The sequence below is a fragment of the Oncorhynchus clarkii genome, chromosome 17 (assembly GCF_045791955.1).
Source record: "Oncorhynchus clarkii lewisi isolate Uvic-CL-2024 chromosome 17, UVic_Ocla_1.0, whole genome shotgun sequence".
Classification (NCBI taxonomy): domain Eukaryota; kingdom Metazoa; phylum Chordata; class Actinopteri; order Salmoniformes; family Salmonidae; genus Oncorhynchus; species Oncorhynchus clarkii.
Window position 1 is genome coordinate 9,554,880 of NC_092163.1, and position 20,869 is coordinate 9,575,748.

Genomic DNA, 20,869 nt, shown 5'->3' on the forward strand with positions numbered 1-20,869 from the left:
TAGATATGGGAGTTTTTCAAATTTGGATTTGTTTTCGAATTCTTTGTGGATCTGTGTAATCTGAGGGAAATATGTCTCTCTAATATGGTCATACATTGGGCAGGAGGTTAGGAAGTGCAGCTCAGTTTCCACCTCATTTTGTGGGCAGTGAGCACATAGCCTGTCTTCTCTTGAGAGCCATGTCTGCCTACGGCGGCCTTTCTCAATAGCAAGGCTATGCTCACTGAGTCTGTACATAGTCAAAGCTTTCCTTAATTTTGGGTCAGTCACAGTGGTCAGGTATTCTGCCGCTGTGTACTCTCTGTTTAGGGCCAAATAGCATTCTAGTTTGCTCTGTTTTTTTGTTAATTCTTTCCAATGTGTCAAGTAATTATCTTTTTGTTTTCTCATGATTTGGTTGGGTCTAATTGTGCTGTTGTCCTGGGGCTCTGTAGGGTGTGTTTGTGTTTGTGAACAGAGCCCCAGGACCAGCTTGCTTAGGGGACTCTTCTCCAGGTTCATCTCTCTGTAGGTGATGGCTTTGTTATGGAAGGTTTGTGAATCACTTCCTTTTAGGTGGTTGTAGAATTTGACGGCTCTTTTCTGGATTTTGATAATTAGTGGGTATCGGCCTAATTCTGCTCTGCATGCATTATTTGGTGTTCTACGTTGTACACGGAGGATATTTTTGCAGAATTCTGCGTGCAGAGTCTCAATTTGGTGTTTGTCCCATTTTGTGAAGTCTTGGTTGGTGAGCGGACCCCAGACCTCACAACCATAAAGGGCAATGGGCTCTATGACTGATTCAAGTATTTTTAGCCAAATCCTAATTGGTATGTTGAAATTTATGTTTCTTTTGATGGCATAGAATGCCCTTCTTGCCTTGTCTCTCAGATCGTTCACAGCTTTGTGGAAGTTACCTGTGGCGCTGATGTTTAGGCCGAGGTATGTATCGTTTTCTGTGTGCTCTAGGGCAACAGTGTCTAGATGGAATTTGTATTTGTGGTCCTGGTGACTGGACCTTTTTTGGAACACCATTATTTTGGTCTTACTGAGATTTACTGTCAGGGCCCAGGTCTGACAGAATCTGTGCATAAGATCTAGGTGCTGCTGTAGGCCCTCCTTGGTTGGTGACAGAAGCACCAGATCATCGGCAAACAGCAGACATTTGACTTCGGATTCTAGCAGGGGGAGGCCGGGTGCTGCAGACTTTTCTAGTGCCCGCGCCAATTCGTTGATATATATGTTGAAGAGGGTGGGGCTTAAGCTGCATCCCTGTCTAACCCCACGACCCTGTGTGAAGAAATGTGTGTGTTTTTTGCCAATTTTAACCGCACACTTGTTGTTTGTGTACATGGATTTTATAATGTCGTATGTTTTACCCCCAACACCACTTTCCATCAGTTTGTATAGCAGACCCTCATGCCAGATTGAGTCGAAGGCTTTTTTGAAATCAACAAAGCATGAGAAGACTTTGCCTTTGTTTTGGTTTGTTTGGTTGTCAATTAGGGTGTGCAGGGTGAATACATGGTCTGTTGTACGGTAATTTGGTAAAAAGCCAATTTGACATTTGCTCAGTACATTGTTTTCATTGAGGAAATATACGAGTCTGCTGTTAATGATAATGCAGAGGATTTTCCCAAGGTTACTGTTGACACATATTCCACGGTAGTTGTTGGGGTCAAATTTGTCTCCACTTTTGTGGATTGGGGTGATCAGTCCTTGGTTCCAAATATTGGGGAAGATGCCAGAGCTAAGTATGATGTTAAAGAGTTTTAGTATAGCCAATTGGAATTTGTTGTCTGTATATTTGATCATTTCATTGAGGATACCATCAACACCACAGGCCTTTTTGGGTTGGAGGGTTTTTATTTTGTCCTGTAACTCATTCAATGTAATTGGAGAATCCAGTGGGTTCTGGTAGTCTTTAATAGTTGATTCTAAGATCTGTATTTGATCATGTATATGTTTTTGCTCTTTATTCTTTGTTATAGAGCCAAAAAGATTGGAGAAGTGGTTTACCCATACATCTCCATTTTGGATAGATAATTCTTCTTGTTGTTGTTTGTTTAGTGTTTTCCAATTTTCCCAGAAGTGGTTAGAGTCTATGGATTCTTCAATTGCATTGAGCTGATTTCTGACATGCTGTTCCTTCTTTTTCCGTAGTGTATTTCTGTATTGTTTTAGTGATTCACCATAGTGAAGGCGTAGGCTCAGGTTTTCCGGGTCTCTATGTTTTTGGTTGGACAGGTTTCTCAATTTCTTTCTTAGATTTTTGCATTCTTCATCAAACCATTTGTCATTATTGTTAATTTTTTTCGGTTTTCTATTTGAGATTTTTAGATTTGATAGGGAAGCTGAGAGGTCTTTCCTCTCCCTGAGTCAGAGCTGAATCACAGAGCTTGACTTTCCTCTCCCTGAGTTAGAGCTGAATCACAGAGCTATACTTTCCTCTCCCTGAGTTAGAGCTGAATCACAGAGCTTGACTTTACTCTCCCTGAGTTAGAGCTGAATCACAGAGCTTGACTTTCCTCTCCCTGAGTTAGAGCTGAATCACAGAGCTCCACTTTCCTCTCCCTGAGTTAGAGCTGAATCACAGAGCTCCACTTTCCTCTCCCTGAGTTAGAGCTGAATCACAGAGCTCCACTTTCCTCTCCCTGAGTTAGAGCTGAATCACAGAGCTCTACTTTCCACTCAAGTATTTAGAATTGCAAAATTCAGCCAACTTTCAGAAAGGTTTTCCAGAAATCCTGGTTGGAAGATGAATATTCTCTCCTGATTCCGGGAATCTTCCAAGTGGGATCTTTGGAAAAGCTGGGAATTTTGCGCGATACCAGCCCATCCTAAAGCCGGGAGTCATCACTCTCTCAGTCACACACACAAATGTAGGTCAAATAATTCTGGAATTTTACATAAGTGGTCCTCCTGCTTCCTCTGGTGTGTGTGTGTGTGTGTGTGTGTATATAGAAACTGCAGGCTCCATCCTGTTTCCATCAGACCTGGCCACTGCCTGGCACGCGACCCCCACATACACACACATCCTGAGTGTGTGTTACCTGGGTGCTGAGTTGATCCTGGCTGATGTTGTTGATCCAGCGTGTGTAGCGCTCAGTAGATCCCTCTGGATCCCTGCGGACCTGACAGCCAATCAACTGAGAGAAACACAGACACAAACACAGACTCTTAGTGATCTACTAGATACATGTGATCAACACAGACAGACACTCGCACACAAACAAACCACACTGATCACATATGATGTATGGAAGAGACAAAGAGAGAGGGCTAGAGAGAGAGAAAGAGGGCTGGAGAGAGACAGAAAGACAAAGAGAGCGAGAGAGACAGACAAAGAGAGACCGACAGAGCGAGAGAGACAGAGAGAAACACACCAAGAGAGATATAGAGACAAAGAGAGAGAGCGAGAGAGGGGGGTTAGAAAGGATAGAGAGAGAGGGGGGGTTAGAAAGGATAGAGAGAGGGGGGGGGGTAGAAAGGATAGAGAGCGAGAGAGGGGGGTTAGAAAGGATAGAGAGCGAGAGAGGGGGGTTAGAAAGGACAGAGAGAGAGGGGGGGTTAGAAAGGATAGAGAGAGAGGGGGGGTTAGAAAGGATAGAGAGAGAGGGGGGGTAGAAAGGATAGAGAGAGAGGGGGGGTTAGAAAGGATAGAGAGAGAGAGGGGGGTTAGAAAGGATAGAGAGAGAGGGGGGGTTAGAAAGGATAGAGAGAGAGGGGGGGGTTAGAAAGGATAGAGAGAGAGGGGGGGGTTAGAAAGGATAGAGAGAGAGGGGGGGTTAGAAAGGATAGAGAGAGAGGGGGGTTAGAAAGGATAGAGAGAGAGGGGGGGTTAGAAAGGATAGAGAGAGAGGGGGGGTTAGAAAGGAAAGAGAGCGAGAGAGGGGGGTTAGAAAGGATAGAGAGAGAGGGGGGGTTAGAAAGGATAGAGAGAGAGGGGGGGTTAGAAAGGATAGAGAGCGAGAGAGGGGGGGTTAGAAAGGATAGAGAGAGAGGGGGGGTTAGAAAGGATAGAGAGCAAGAGAGGGGGGTTAGAAAGGATAGAGAGAGAGGGGGGGGTTAGAAAGGATAGAGAGAGAGGGGGGGTTAGAAAGGATAGAGAGAGAGGGGGGTTAGAAAGGATAGAGAGAGAGGGGGGTTAGAAAGGATAGAGAGAGAGGGGGGGTTAGAAAGGATAGAGAGAGAGGGGGGGTTAGAAAGGATAGAGAGAGAGGGGGGGGTTAGAAAGGATAGAGAGAGAGGGGGGTTAGAAAGGATAGAGAGAGAGGGGGGGTTAGAAAGGATAGAGAGAGGGGGGGGGTAGAAAGGATAGAGAGAGAGGGGGGGTTAGAAAGGATAGAGAGAGAGAGGGGGGTTAGAAAGGATAGAGAGAGAGGGGGGGTTAGAAAGGATAGAGAGAGAGGGGGGGTTAGAAAGGATAGAGAGAGAGGGGGGGTTAGAAAGGATAGAGAGAGAGGGGGGGGTTAGAAAGGATAGAGAGAGAGGGGGGGGTTAGAAAGGATAGAGAGAGAGGGGGGTTAGAAAGGATAGAGAGAGAGGGGGGGTTAGAAAGGATAGAGAGAGAGGGGGGGTTAGAAAGGAAAGAGAGCGAGAGAGGGGGGTTAGAAAGGATAGAGAGAGAGGGGGGGTTAGAAAGGATAGAGAGAGAGGGGGGGTTAGAAAGGATAGAGAGCGAGAGAGGGGGGGTTAGAAAGGATAGAGAGAGAGGGGGGGTTAGAAAGGATAGAGAGCAAGAGAGGGGGGTTAGAAAGGATAGAGAGAGGGGGGGGTTAGAAAGGATAGAGAGAGAGAGGGGGGTTAGAAAGGATAGAGAGAGAGGGGGGTTAGAAAGGATAGAGAGAGAGAGGGGGGTTAGAAAGGATAGAGAGAGAGAGGGGGTTAGAAAGGATAGAGAGAGAGAGGGGGGTTAGAAAGGATAGAGAGAGAGAGGGGTTAGAAAGGATAGAGAGAGAGAGGGGGTTAGAAAGGATAGAGAGAGAGGGGGGGTTAGAAAGGATAGAGAGAGAGGGGGGGTAGAAAGGATAGAGAGAGAGGGGGGTTAGAAAGGATAGAGAGGGGGGGGGGTTAGAAAGGATAGAGAGAGAGGGTGGGGGGTTAGAAAGGATAGAGAGAGAGGGGGGGTTAGAAAGGATAGAGAGAGAGGGGGGGTAGAAAGGATAGAGAGAGAGGGGGGTTAGAAAGGATAGAGAGAGAGGGGGGTAGAAAGGATAGAGAGAGAGGGGGGTAGAAAGGATAGAGAGAGAGGGGGTGTTAGAAAGGATAGAGAGAGGGGGGGTTAGAAAGGATAGAGAGAGAGGGGGGGTTAGAAAGGATAGAGAGAGAGGGGGGGTTAGAAAGGATAGAGAGAGAGGGGGGGTAGAAAGGATAGAGAGAGAGGGGGGGTAGAAAAGATAGAGAGAGAGGGGGGTTAGAAAGGATAGAGAGAGAGGGGGGTAGAAAGGATAGAGAGAGAGGGGGGGTTAGAAAGGATAGAGAGAGAGGGGGGGTTAGAAAGGATAGAGAGAGAGGGGGGTTAGAAAGGATAGAGAGAGAGGGGGGGTTAGAAAGGATAGAGAGAGAGGGGGGGTTAGAAAGGATAGAGAGAGAGAGGGGGTTAGAAAGGATAGAGAGAGAGGGGGGGTTAGAAAGGATAGAGAGAGGGGGGGTTAGAAAGGATTGAGAGAGAGGGGGGTTAGAAAGGATAGAGAGAGAGAGGGGGGTAAGAATGGAGAGAGAGAGAGGGGGGTTAGAAAGGATAGAGAGAGAGGGGGGTTAGAAAGGATAGAGAGAGAGGGGGGTAGAAAGGATAGAGAGAGAGGGGGGTAGAAAGGATAGAGAGAGAGGGGGTGTTAGAAAGGATAGAGAGAGGGGGGGTTAGAAAGGATAGAGAGAGAGGGGGGGTTAGAAAGGATAGAGAGAGAGGGGGGGTTAGAAAGGATAGAGAGAGAGGGGGGGTAGAAAGGATAGAGAGAGAGGGGGGGTAGAAAAGATAGAGAGAGAGGGGGGTTAGAAAGGATAGAGAGAGAGGGGGGTAGAAAGGATAGAGAGAGAGGGGGGGTTAGAAAGGATAGAGAGAGAGGGGGGGTTAGAAAGGATAGAGAGAGAGGGGGGTTAGAAAGGATAGAGAGAGAGGGGGGGTTAGAAAGGATAGAGAGAGAGGGGGGGTTAGAAAGGATAGAGAGAGAGGGGGGGTTAGAAAGGATAGAGAGAGAGGGGGGGTTAGAAAGGATAGAGAGAGGGGGGGTTAGAAAGGATTGAGAGAGAGGGGGGTTAGAAAGGATAGAGAGAGAGAGGGGGGTAAGAATGGAGAGAGAGAGAGGGGGGTTAGAAAGGATAGAGAGAGAGGGGGGTTAGAAAGGATAGAGAGAGAGGGGGGTTAGAAAGGATAGAGAGAGAGGGGGGTTAGAAAGGATAGAGAGAGAGAGGGGGGTTAGAAAGGATAGAGAGAGAGGGGGGGGTTAGAAAGGATAGAGAGAGAGGGGGGGGGGTTAGAAAGGATAGAGAGAGAGGGGGGGGGTTAGAAAGGATAGAGAGAGGGGGGGGTTAGAAAGGATAGAGAGAGAGGGGGGGGGTTAGAAAGGATAGAGAGAGAGGGGGGTTAGAAAGGATAGAGAGAGAGAGGGGGGTAGAAAGGATAGAGAAAGGGGGGGTTAGAAAGGAAAGAGAGAGAGGGGGGGTAGAAAGGATAGAGAGAGAGGGGGGGGGTAGAAAGGATAGAGAGAGGGGGGGTAGAAAGGATAGAGAGAGAGGGGGGGTAGAAAGGATAGAGAGAGAGGGGGGTAGAAAGGATAGAGAGAGAGAGAAAGGATAGAAAGGATAGAGAGAGAGAGGGGGGGGGTTAGAAAGGATAGAGAGAGAGGGGGGGGTTAGAAAGGATAGAGAGAGAGGGGGGGTTAGAAAGGATAGAGAGAGAGAGGGGGTAGAAAGGATAGAGAGAGAGGGGGGTTAGAAATGATAGAGAGAGAGGGGGGTTAGAAAGGATAGAGAGAGAGGGGGGAAAGGATAGAAAGGATAGAGAGAGAGAGAGGGGGTTAGAAAGGATAGAGAGAGAGAGGGGGGTTAGAAAGGATAGAGAGAGAGAGGGGGTTAGAAAGGATAGAGAGAGAGGGGGGGTTAGAAAGGATAGAGAGAGAGGGGGGGTTAGAAAGGATAGAGAGAGAGGGGGGGTAGAAAGGATAGAGAGAGAGGGGGGTTAGAAAGGATAGAGAGAGAGGGGGGTTAGAAAGGATAGAGAGAGAGAGGGGGTAGAAAGGATAGAGAGAGAGGGGGGTTAGAAGGGATAGAGAGAGAGAGGGGTTAGAAAGGATAGAGAGAGAGAGGGGGGTTAGAAAGGATAGAGAGAGAGAGGGGGTTAGAAAGGATAGAGAGAGAGAGGGGGGTTAGAAAGGATATAGAGAGAGAGGGGTTAGAAAGGATAGAGAGAGAGAGGGGGTTAGAAAGGATAGAGAGAGAGGGGGGGTTAGAAAGGATAGAGAGAGAGGGGGGGGGTAGAAAGGATAGAGAGAGAGGGGGGTTAGAAAGGATGGTAGAGGAATAGAGGAATGATCTACCAGACAGATGGAGAGGAATGATCTACCAGACAGATGATCTACCAGACAGATGGAGAGGAATGATCTACCAGGCAGATGGAGAGGAATGATCTACCAGACAGATGATCTACCAGACAGATGGAGAAGGATGATCTACCAGACAGATGATCTACCAGACAGATGGAGAGGGATGATCTACCAGACAGATGATCTACCAGACAGATGGAGAGGGATGATCTACCAGACAGATGATCTACCAGACAGATGGAGAGGGATGATCTACCAGACAGATGATCTACCAGACAGATGATCTACCGGAGAGGAATGATCTACCAGACAGATGGAGAGGAATGATCTACCAGACAGATGGAGAGGAATGATCTACCACAGATGATCTACCAGACAGATGATCTACCGGAGAGGAATGATCTACCAGACAGATGATCTACCGGAGAGGAATGATCTACCAGACAGATGGAGAGGAATGATCTACCAGACAGATGGAGAAGAATGATCTACCAGACAGATGGAGAGGAATGATCTACCAGACAGATGAATGATCTACCAGACAGATGGAGAGGATTGATCTAACAGACAGATGGAGAGGAATGATCTACCAGACAGATGGAGAGGAATGATCTACCAGACAGATGATCTACCAGACAGACGGAGAGGAATGATCTACCAGACAGAGGAATGATCTACCAGACAGATGATCTACCAGACAGATGGAGAGGGATGATCTACCAGACAGATAGAGAGGAATGATCTACCAGATAGATGATCTACCAGACAGAGAGGAATGATCTACCAGACAGATGGAGAGGAATGATCTACCAGACAGATGATCTACCAAACATAGAGGAATGATCTACCAGACAGATGGAGAGGAATGATCTACCAGACAGATGGAGGGGAATGATCTACCAGACAGAGGAATGATCTACCAGACAGATGGAGAGGAATGATCTACCAGACAGAGGAATGATCTACCAGACAGATGGAGAGGAATGATCTATCAGACAGATGGAGAGGAATGATCTACCAGACAGATGATCTACCAAACAGAGAGGAATTATCTACCAGACAGATGGAGAGGAATGATCTACCAGACAGATGGAGGGGAATGATCTACCAGACAGAGGAATGATCTACCAGACAGATGGAGAGGAATGATCTACCAGACAGAGGAATGATCTACCAGATAGAGGAATGATCTACCAGACAGATGGAAAGGAATGATCTACCAGACAGATGGAGAGGAATGATTTACCAGACAGATGAATGATCTACCAGACAGATGGAGAGGAATGATCTACCAGACAGATGAATGATCTACCAGACAGATGGAGAGGAATGATCTACCAGACAGATGAATGATCTACCAGACAGACGGAGAGGAATGATCTACCAGACAGATAGAGAGGAATGATCTACCAGACAGATGGAGAGGAATGATAATCTAGACAGACGGAGAGGAATGATCTACCAGACAGATGGAGAGGAATGATCTACCAGACAGATGGAGAGGAATGATCTACCAGACAGATGATCTACCAGACAGACGGAGAGGAATGATCTACCAGACAGAGGAATGATCTACCAGAGAGAGAGGAATGATCTACCAGACAGATGATCTACCAGACAGAGAGGAATGATCTACCATACAGATGGAGAGGAATGATCTACAACCCTAAAGTGAACCCATATTATTATTCCTCATAGCTGAACCAATCCCGCTCATTTCCTCTCTACACCCTGTCTGCTGCACACCCACACAGTTCAAAGGGCAAATAAGCAAAGAAAACCACATGGCCTTACTTCCCTTTTTCCCCATTCACTCTCTCTGTCTCTCTATCATCTCTCTGTCTCTCTATTATCTCTCTGTCTCTCTGTCATCTCTCTCTGTCATCTGTCTCTATTATCTCTCGGTCCCTCTCTCTCTAGCCCCCCCCCCCCCCCCCCATCTCCTGCAGCTCTCCCTCACCTACTACACATGACCCCCTAACCTTTAACCTGTAATCCCACAGCTCACACTGAGACACACCTTAATATACACCCACCCACACCACTCTACCAGAAACACGACCCCAGTGCACAGGACAGAAGGAATGTGGGGAACTCCGGACACACAGAATGTTAAAGTTTTCCTGTCTGTTATGATCATTTAGAGGAGACAGGGAGAGCAGGAGGGAGAGAGGGAGGGGGAGATGGAGATAGAGGGAGGGAGAGAGAGAGGGACGAAGGGGAGAGAGAGGGACGAAGGGGAGGGAGAGGGAGGGACAGGGAGGGAGGGAGATGGAGAGAGAGAGGGAGGGAGATGGAGAGAGAGGGGAAGGGAGGGAGATGGAGAGAGAGGGGAAGGGAGGGAGAGAGGGAAGGAGGAGATGGAGAGAGAGAGGGAGGGAGGGAGATGGAGAGGGGAGGAGGAGATGGAGAGAGGGAGATGGAGAGAGGGAGATGGAGAGAGGGAGGAGATGAGGAGATGGAGAGTGGGAGGGAGGAGAGGAAGAGAGGATGGGAGGAGATGGAGAGAGGCAGGGAGGATAAGGAGAAAGAGCGGGAGGAGATGGATGGAGATATGGAGGGAGGAAATGGATAGGAGGGAAGAGATGGATGGAGATATGGAGGGAGGAGATGGACAGAGGGAGGGATAACTCATCAGACTAGAGCTGTACTCCCTGGGCTCTAGACAGACAGTAGTGCTGACAGAGGTAGAGAGGGAGGGATAACTCCTCAGACTAGAGCTGTACTCCCTGGGCTCTAGAGGGAGGGATAACTCCTCAGACTAGAGCTGTACTCCCTGGGCTCTAGAGGGAGGGATAACTCATCAGACTAGAGCTGTACTCCCTGGGCTCTAGAGGGAGGGATAACTCATCAGACTAGAGCTGTACTCCCTGAACTCTAGACAGACAGTAGTACTTACAGAGGTAGAGAGGGAGGGATAACTCATCAGACTAGAGCTGTACTCCCTGAACTCTAGACAGACAGTAGTACTTACAGAGGTAGAGTTGAAGAGGCAGGTCTCGTATTGGAGATGTATTCGCTGAGGCATCATCACATCATCCTGGAACACAAAGTTACAGTTAGCATTCTCTCTCTCTCACACACATAGTTACAGTTAGCATGCTCTCTCTCTCACACACACAGTTACAGTTAGCATTCTCTCTCTCTCACACACATAGTTACAGTTAGCATTCTCTCTCTCTCACACACATAGTTACAGTTAGCATTCTCTCTCTCTCACACACATAGTTACAGTTAGCATTCTCTCTCTCTCACACACATAGTTACAGTTAGCATTCTCTCTCTCTCACACACATAGTTACAGTTAGCATGCTCTCTCTCTCACACACACAGTTACAGTTAGCATTCTCTCTCTCTCACACACATAGTTACAGTTAGCATTCTCTCTCTCTCACACACATAGTTACAGTTAGCATGCTCTCTCTCTCACACACATAGTTACAGTTAGCATTCTCTCTCTCTCACACACACAGTTACAGTTAGCATTCTCTCTCTCTCACACACATAGTTACAGTTAGCATTCTCTCTCTCTCACACACATAGTTACAGTTAGCATTCTCTCTCTCTCTCACACACAGTTACAGTTAGCATTCTCTCTCTCACACACACATAGTTATAGTTAGCATTCTCTCTCTCACACACATAGTTACAGTTAGCATTCTCTCTCTCTCACACACACTGTTACAGTTAGCATTCTCTCTCTCACACACATAGTTACAGTTAGCATTCTCTCTCTCTCACACACACTGTTACAGTTAGCATTATCTCTCTCACACACACAGTTACAGTTACCATGCTCTCTCTCTCACACACAAGGTTAGCTAACTCTCTCACAAACATTTCAAGGCGTGTTGATGGGTTTAACAGTGTGTTTGTTATGACTAGAGCACTCCGGGAGGTCGCAACCTTCAGAGAGGATCTAAACAGACATGTTCAGAATCAACACTTACACACACATCAGACATAACACACCAGAGAGGTGGAAAGAGAGAGAGACAGAGAGAGAGAGAGACAGAGACAGAGACAGAGAGAGAGAGAGAGAGAGACAGAGACAGAGAGAGAGAGAGAGAGAGAGAGACAGAGAGAGACAGAGAGAGAGAGAGAGAGAGAGAGACAGAGAGAGAGAGAGACATAGAGACAGAGATGCAGAGAGACAGAGAGAGGTGGAAACTGAGCTGCACTTCCTAACCTCCTGCCCAATGTATGACCATATTAGAGATACATATTTCCCTCAGATTACACAGATCCACAAAGAATTCGAAAACAAATCCAAATTTGAAAAACTCCCATATCTACTGGGTGAAATTCCACAGTGTGCCATCACAGCAGCAAGATTTGTGACCTGTTGCCACGAGAAAAGGGCAACCAGTGAAGAACACACACCATTGTAAATACAACCCATATTTATGCTTATTTATTTTATCTTGTGTCCTTTAACCATTTGTACATTGTTAAAACACTGTATATATATATAATATGACATTTGTAATGTCTTTACTGTTTTGAAACCTCTGTATGTGTAATGTCTACTGTTAATTTTTGTTGTTTTTCACTTTATATATTAACTTTGTATGTTGTCTACCTCACTTGCTTTGGCAATGTTAACACATGTTTCCCATGCCAATAAAGCCCTTGAATTGAATTGAATTGAATTGAGAGAGACAGAGAGAGACAGAGAGAGACAGAGAGAGACAGGGAGAGAGAGACAGAGAGAGACAGAGAGACAGAGAGACAGAGAGAGAGAGAGAGAGAGAGAGAGACAGAGAGAGACAGAGAGAGACAGAGAGAGAGACAGAGAGAGAGAGAGAGAGAGACATAGAGACAGAGATGCAGAGAGACAGAGAGAGACAGAGAGAGACAGAGAGAGACAGAGAGAGACAGGGAGAGAGAGACAGAGAGAGACAGAGAGACAGAGAGACAGAGAGAGAGAGAGAGAGAGAGAGAGACAGAGAGAGACAGAGAGAGACAGAGAGAGAGACAGAGAGAGAGAGAGAGAGACAGAGATACAGAGAGACAGAGAGAGACAGAGAGGTGGAAAGAGAGAGAGACAGAGAGAGAGACAGAGAGAGAGAGAGAGAGAGAGAGAGAGAGAGAGACAGAGACAGAGAGAGAGACAGAGAGACATAGAGAGAGAGAGACAGAGACAGAGACAGAGAGACAGAGAGAGAGACAGAGAGAGACAGACAGAGAGACAGAGAGAGAGACAGAGAGAGAGACAGAGAGAGAGAGAGAGACAGAGAGAGAGACAGAGAGAGAGACAGAGAGAGAGACAGAGAGAGAGACAGAGAGACAGAGAGAGAGAGAGAGAGAGAGAGAGAGACAGAGACAGAGAGACAGGTGGAAAGAGAGAGAGACAGAGACAGAGAGAGAGAGACAGAGAGACAGAGAGAGAGAGAGAGAGAGACAGAGAGAGACAGAGACAGAGAGAGAGAGAGAGAGAACCAGAAAAGAGGGTCTACTATACAAATTGATGGAAAGTGGTGTTGGGGGGAAAAACATATGACATTATGAAACCCATGTACACAAACAACAAATGTGAGATTTTTCTTCCCACAGGGTCGTGGGGTGAGACAGGGATGCAGCTTAAGCCCCACCCTCTTCAACATATATATCAACGAATTGGCGCGGGCACTAGAACAGTCTGCAGCACCCGGCCTCACCCTACTAGAATCTGAAGTCAAATGTCTGCTGTTTGCTGATGATCTGGTGCTTCTGTCACCAACCAAGAAGGGCCTACAGCAGCACCTAGATATTCTGCACAGATTCTGTCAGACCTGGGCCCTGACAGTAAATCTCAGTAAGACATAATACTGTTTTAAAAAAGGTCCAATCACCAGGACCACAAATACAAATTCCACCTAGACACTGTTGCCCTAGAGCACACAGAAAACGATACATACCTCGGCCTAAACATCAGCGCCACAGGTAACTTCCACAAAGCTGTGAACGATCTGAGAGACAAGGCAAGAAGGGCCTCCTACACCATCAAAAGGAAAATAAAATTCAACATACCATTTAGGATCTGGCTAAAAATACTTGAATCAGTCATAGAGCCCATTGCCCTTTATGGCTGTGAGGTCTGTGGTCCGCTCACCAACCAAGACTTCACAAAATGGGACAAACACCAAATGGAGTTCTAATTCCACAACAACTGTTAAACCACATCAGGAGGCCAAGAGTAGCTGCCCTTTCATTGAACTGTGACCCTGAGAGACTGTGGTGTTTCTATAGCAGTGTACATGTGATGGGAGAGTCTGTCAATCAAACGCCCACCCTGATAGACATCATCATGATATCATTCTGTTTCTATAGCAGTGAACATGTGATGGGAGAGTCTGTCAATCAAACGCCCACCCTGATAGACATCATGATATCATTCTGTTTCTATAGCAGTGTACATGTGATGGGAGAGTCTGTCAATCAAACGCCCACCCTGATAGACATCATTCTGTTTCTATAGCAGTGTACATGTGATGGGAGAGTCTGTCAATCAAACGCCCACCCTGATAGACATCATGATATCATTCTGTTTCTATAGCAGTGTACATGTGATGGGAGAGTCTGTCAATCAAACGCCCACCCTGATAGACATCATCATGATGTCATTCTGCCAGGTGGACGACTTTACAGTCAACATTTAACTGGGAAGGTTTTTGGAGGAAGCCTTTAGGAATGACTGTTTCTGCACGCTGACTGTTTCTGCACGCTGACTGTTTCTGCACGCTGACTGTTTCTATGCGCTGACTGTTTCTGCACGCCGACTGTTTCTGCACGCCGACTGTTTCTGCACGCCGACTGTTTCTGCACGCCGACTGTTTCTGCACGCCGACTGTTTCTGCACGCTGACTGTTTCTGCGCGCTGACTGTTTCTGCGCGCTGACTGTTTCTGCGCGCTGACTGTTTCTGCACGCCGACTGTTTCTGCACGCCGACTGTTTCTGCACGCCGACTGTTTCTGCACGCTGACTGTTTCTGCGCGCTGACTGTTTCTGCACGCCGACTGTTTCTGCACGCCGACTGTTTCTGCACGCCGACTGTTTCTGCACGCCGACTGTTTCTGCACGCCGACTGTTTCTGCACGCCGACTGTTTCTGCACGCCGACTGTTTCTGCACGCCGACTGTTTCTGCACGCCGACTGTTTCTGCACGCTGACTGTTTCTGCACGCTGACTGTTTCTGCGCGCTGACTGTTTCTGCACGCCGACTGTTTCCGCACGCCGACTGTTTCCGCACGCCGACTGTTTCCGCACGCCGACTGTTTCTGCACGCTGACTGGCTACACAGAAACAGGCAAACAGAAACAGGCTACACAGAAACAGGCAAACAGAAACAGGCAAACAGAAACAGGCACACAGAAACAGGCACACAGAAACAGGCACACAGAAACAGGCACACAGAAACAGGCACACAGAAACAGGCACACAGAAACAGGCGTTACTTCTTCAGGAAACAGGAATCCCTGCTGCATTCTCTTCATGGATTATGAGAAACTAATTCAACTTAACTACTATTCTAATAAGCTCAATACATTTAACTTCCTGTTCTCAGTCCAGAGGCTCAGCCAATCATTTCGATGTGAGACACCCCACCCCCAAAAAATGTTTTCACTTCGGATCTGCCCGACTCATTCTATTAAACTCTGAGAGGGCGGAGAGGATAATATTTAGAGAGATACTGAACTCTATTTGACCATTTAATTATATTTCTAGAGGAACGGTCTGATTTTATCACCGTTCTCTTTCAACTCTGTTTCAGCCCAGTCGGGATAAGAAAGAGTCTCATTTCAGGAATTATGCTTTTTTTGGGGCACAGAACAGCCCCAGGCATCTTAGACACACACACACACACACACACACACACACACACACACACACACACACACACACACACACACACACACACACACACACACACACACACACACACACACACACACACACACACACACACACACACACACACACACACACACACACACACACACACACACACACACGGCGGGGGCCAGAACTCGTGACTATAATTCAGTTCCATATTTTGTATTTTTTGTGCGTCACAAGACAGAGCATATCCGAGTGTGTGTGTGTGTGTGTGTGTGTGCGTGCGATGTCCCTGGCTGCGATGTCTCTCTCTGGTTAGTGCTTTGGTTCTCTTGCTCTCAGATGTGCGCCAATGGAATGGCCTGAAATGCAAAAACTCCGCCCACCTCTGGCACCGGGCCACGAAAAACAAACTCGCTCATTGACACCGGTAACATGCAGTGGAGCTTAGGCTCATTTAGCAATTACTAAGTGTAACACACACACACAAACACACACTCTAACACAAACACTCACACAGACTGGAGTCTCAGTCCTCATGTTATACTGACAGCTCTGTCAAACATTTACTCTGATACAGTACCCACCTGTTATTTGGCCTGTGTGTGTGTGTGTGTGTGTGTGTGTGTGTGTGTGTGTGTGTGAGTGTTGTACTAAACGTGGCCCAGATGTGTCAGACAGCAGCAGCTAGAGCATGACGATGACTCCCTCCAGACCTCTAACACACACACACACACTTACTTTATCACTCCACCTCTCTCTCCCACATACTGACACACACATTATCCCACAGACAAACACACAGGAGACAGGTTAACATAAACACGTTGTGTTGTGACTCACAGCGTCCTGAAAGCAGAGGTACTTTCCTGAGCTCTGAGACACAGCCTGGTTCTTGGCATGACCCACTGGAGGAGAGGAGATCAACATGGGGCCTGTTACAATACACACACACCTAGCATACACACACCTCGCTTACACACACACCTAGCATACACACACCTCGCTTACACACACAAACACCTCGCATACACACACACCTCGCATACACACACACACCTCGCATACACACAAACACACCTCGCACACACACACACACACACACACACCTCGCTTACACACACACCTCGCATACACACACACACACACACACACCTCGCATACACACACACACACACCTCGCTTACACACACAAACACCTCGCATACACACACACCTCGCATACACACACACACCTCGCATACACACACACACCTCGCTCACACACCTCACACACACACACCTCGCTTACACACACACCTCGCATACACACACACACACACACACACCTCGCATACACACACACACACACCCACACACCTCGCTCACACACTTCACACACACACCTCACACACCTCACACGCACACACACACACCTCGCACACACACACACACACACAGACACCTTGCGTTCGTACACTTACCTCCCCTGGGTTGGGCGGAGTCATGGCCAGAGATCACCATGGAAACACCTCTCCTTTCCAGCCTCTCCCTCCATCCCTCCACTATCGCTCTGGAACCATCCTGACACACACACAACACATACACGCACGTATGTAACTCACAGTGCTGTAGCATTAGTAGTACTGCAGTAGTACTATAGTAGTATTCAATAACTCACAGTGCTGTAGCATTAGTAGTACTGCAGTAGTACTATAGTGGTATTCTGATAATTTACATTGCTGTAGTATTGGTAGTACTGTAGTAGTACTGTAGTAGTATTCTGATACTGCATTGTCGGAACTAGAAGCACAAGCATTTCGCTACACTCGCATTAACATCTGCTAACCATGTGTATGTGACAAATAAAATGTGATTTGATTCGATTTGATAACTCACAGTGCGGTAGTATTATTAGTACTGTAGTAGTATTCTAGTAACTCACAGTGCGGTAGTATTAGTAGTACTGTAGTAGTACTATAGTAGTATTCTAGTAACTCACAGTGCAGCAGTATGAGTAGTACTGTAGTAGTACTATAGTAACTCACAGTGCAGTAGTATGAGTAGTACTGTAGAAGTACTGTAGTAGTACTATAGTAGTATTCTAGTAACTCACAGTGCGGTAGTATTAGTAGTACTGTAGTAGTACTATAGTAACTCACAGTGCGGTAGTATTAGTAGTACTGCAGTAGTACTGCAGTAGTATTCTAGTAACTCACAGTGCTGGCATCATCGTAGACAGACAGTTCCATAGAGCCAGTGTAGTCCTGGTCCTCAATCCCCTGCAGACACTCATCCAGCCAGCAGGAGGCGTTATGCACTGGTATGACTATAGACTAGAGACAGACAGGAGGGGTTATACACTGGTATGACTATAGACTAGAGACAGGAGGGGTTATACACTGGTAGGACTATAGACAGGAGGAGGGGTTATACACTGGTATGACTATAGACTAGAGACAGACAGGAGGGGTTATACACTGGTATGACTAGAGACAGGAGGGGATATACACTGGTATGACTATAGACTAGAGACAGACAGGAGGGGTTATACACTGGTATGACTAGAGACAGGAGGGGATATACACTGGTATGACTATAGACAGGAAGGGATATACACTGGTATGACTATAGACTAGAGACAGGAGGAGGAGTTATACACTGGTATGACTATAGACTAGAGACAGGAGGGGTTATACACTGGTATGACTATAGACAGGAGGGGTTATACACTGGTATGACTATAGACTAGAGACAGGAGGAGGGGTTATACACTGGTATTACTATAGACAGGAGGAGGAGTTATACACTGGTATGACTATAGATTAGAGACAGGAGGAGGGGTTATACACTGTTATTACTATAGACAGGAGGAGGAGTTATACACTGGTATGACTATAGATTAGAGACAGGAGGAGGGGTTATACACTGGTATTACTATAGACAGGAGGAGGAGTTATACACTGGTATGACTATAGATTAGAGACAGGAGGAGGGGTTATACACTGGTATTACTATAGATTAGAGACAGGAGGAGGGGTTATACACTGGCATGACTATAGATTAGAGACAGGAGGGGTTATACACTGGTATGACTAGATTAGAGACAGGAGGGGTTATACACTGGCATGACTATAGATTAGAGACAGGAGGGGTTATACACTGGCATGACTATAGATTAGAGACAGGAGGGGTTATACACTGGTATGACTATAGATTAGAGACAGGAGGAGGGGTTATACACTGGTATTACTATAGATTAGAGACAGGAGGAGGGGTTATACACTGGCATGACTATAGATTAGAGACAGGAGGGGTTATACACTGGTATGACTATAGACTAGAGACAGGAGGAGGGGTTATACACTGGTATGACTATAGATTAGAGACAGGAGGAGGGGTTATACACTGGTATTACTATAGACAGGAGGAGGGGTTATACACTGGTATGACTATAGATTAGAGACAGGAGGGGTTATACACTGGCATGACCATAGATTAGAGACAGGAGGAGGGGTTATACACTGGTATGACTAGAGACAGGAGGAGGAGTTATACACTGGTATGACTATAGATTAGAGACAGGAGGGGTTATACACTGGTAGGACTATAGACAGGAGGGGTTATACACTGGTATTACTATAGACTAGAGACAGGAGGAGGGGTTATACACTGGTATGACTATAGATTAGAGACAGGAGGAGGGGTTATACACTGGTATTACTATAGACAGGAGGAGGAGTTATACACTGGTATGACTATAGATTAGAGACAGGAGGAGGGGTTATACACTGGTATTACTATAGACAGGAGGAGGAGTTATACACTGGCATGACTATAGATTAGAGACAGGAGGGGTTATACACTGGTATGACTATAGATTAGAGACAGGAGGGGTTATACACTGGCATGACTATAGACTAGAGACAGACAGGAGGGGTTATACACTGGTATGACTAGAGACAGGAGGAGGAGTTATACACTGGTATGACTATAGATTAGAGACAGGAGGGGTTATACACTGGCATGACTATAGATTAGAGACAGGAGGAGGGGTTATACACTGGTATGACTAGAGACAGGAGGAGGAGTTATACACTGGTATGACTATAGATTAGAGACAGGAGGGGTTATACACTGGCATGACTATAGATTAGAGACAGGAGGGGTTATACACTGGTATGACTACAGACTAGAGACAGGAGGAGGGGTTATACACTGGTATGACTATAGATTAGAGACAGGAGGGGTTATACACTGGTATGACTACAGACTAGAGACAGGAGGAGGGGTTATACACTGGTAGGACTATAGACTAGAGACAGGAGGAGGGGTTATACACTGGTATGACTATAGACAGGAGGAGGAGTTATACACTGGTATGACTATAGATTAGAGACAGGAGGGGTTATACACTGGTATTACTATAGATTAGAGACAGGAGGGGTTATACACTGGTATTACTATAGACAGGAGGAGGAGTTATACACTGGTATGACTATAGATTAGAGACAGGAGGGGTTATACACTGGTATTACTATAGACAGGAGGAGGAGTTATACACTGGTATGACTATAGATTAGAGACAGGAGGGGTTATACACTGGCATGACTATAGATTAGAGAGACATTGTGTCAAGTCGGCTAGTTAATTAATATTAGCCAACGTGCAAACAGGCACCAACCAGGTGTGCTGCCACAAAGTAAACAAAAACGATCTGCAATTGCAACATCATTATACATTCTTCACATGAGCTTGTTTTACTCCAATGTTTGTCAGCATTGTAAATGTAAACAAACACTGTATAGCGTTAAAACATGCTTAAAGCTATAATGTGTATATCTTGGATGGTCAGTCCTTGCATCCAAAGCTCTGTCCATGAATTGGAGTGGTTACATTTTTCCAGGCTCGGCCCTCAGAATTTTTACAAAAACAGAGGCTTTGTTATTGTTTCTACTCCGGATTGACAGACTGGTACATGCTCCATCCGGTCTGGTTATCTGGGCCAGTGAAATGTTCTCTCCTGGACAAACAGAGGAAACCATGTTGGTTCTGGGTTGTTGCCGAGATTAGTGATATGTCACCTACCACCTCCACGGCCTTGCTTGCCTTCCCCCCTCCACCTCCGACCGACCCATCCTGCGCGCACACCCCCTTGCAGAGCCTCTTGGCGGGGAGAGAGTCGGCCTTCTGCCCGTTGGGATGCTCCAGTGAACAGGTACTCATCTGAACAAACAAGGAAGACACGATAAAAACACGCTTTTTTTTGCCGAAAACTGGCTAGCGGATTGGAAAGAATGAACGTCGACGGAGAAAGCACACGTGGGATATTTACAGTGATATCTGCTCTTATGACTTTGCATTAAGATGTTACACTCGTTCTCGAGTGAGCTGCTTTTCATTTGAGTTGTAAAACAACACCAAAATACATTCAAATTTGCTCTCGAAACTTGCCTGGAAGATAGCAGCTCCACTTCCGCAAACAAAGACGATAAATCGCTCATTGGTCGGTTTAAAACGCGGACAAGCTTCTGATTCGCTGTTT

At 46.6% G+C, this 20,869-nt stretch overlaps 1 protein-coding gene across 1 annotated transcript in view; it reads right to left on the reverse strand.

The window, feature by feature from the left end:
• The window catches only part of LOC139370226 (queuosine-tRNA galactosyltransferase-like), a 39,732-nt gene extending 19,314 nt beyond the window's left edge, over window positions 1–20,418 (reverse strand). The window contains exons 1-6 of the mRNA XM_071109580.1: window positions 20,413–20,418; window positions 17,544–17,660; window positions 16,809–16,908; window positions 16,189–16,253; window positions 10,501–10,566; window positions 3,036–3,131 (exon numbers count right to left, since the gene is read on the reverse strand). Of these exons, the coding sequence (XP_070965681.1) occupies window positions 3,036–3,131; window positions 10,501–10,566; window positions 16,189–16,253; window positions 16,809–16,908; window positions 17,544–17,576 (360 nt within the window). The 5' untranslated portion in view covers window positions 17,577–17,660; window positions 20,413–20,418. The remainder of the gene's footprint in view (window positions 1–3,035; window positions 3,132–10,500; window positions 10,567–16,188; window positions 16,254–16,808; window positions 16,909–17,543; window positions 17,661–20,412) is intronic.
• Window positions 20,419–20,869: the final 451 nt, after the last annotated feature.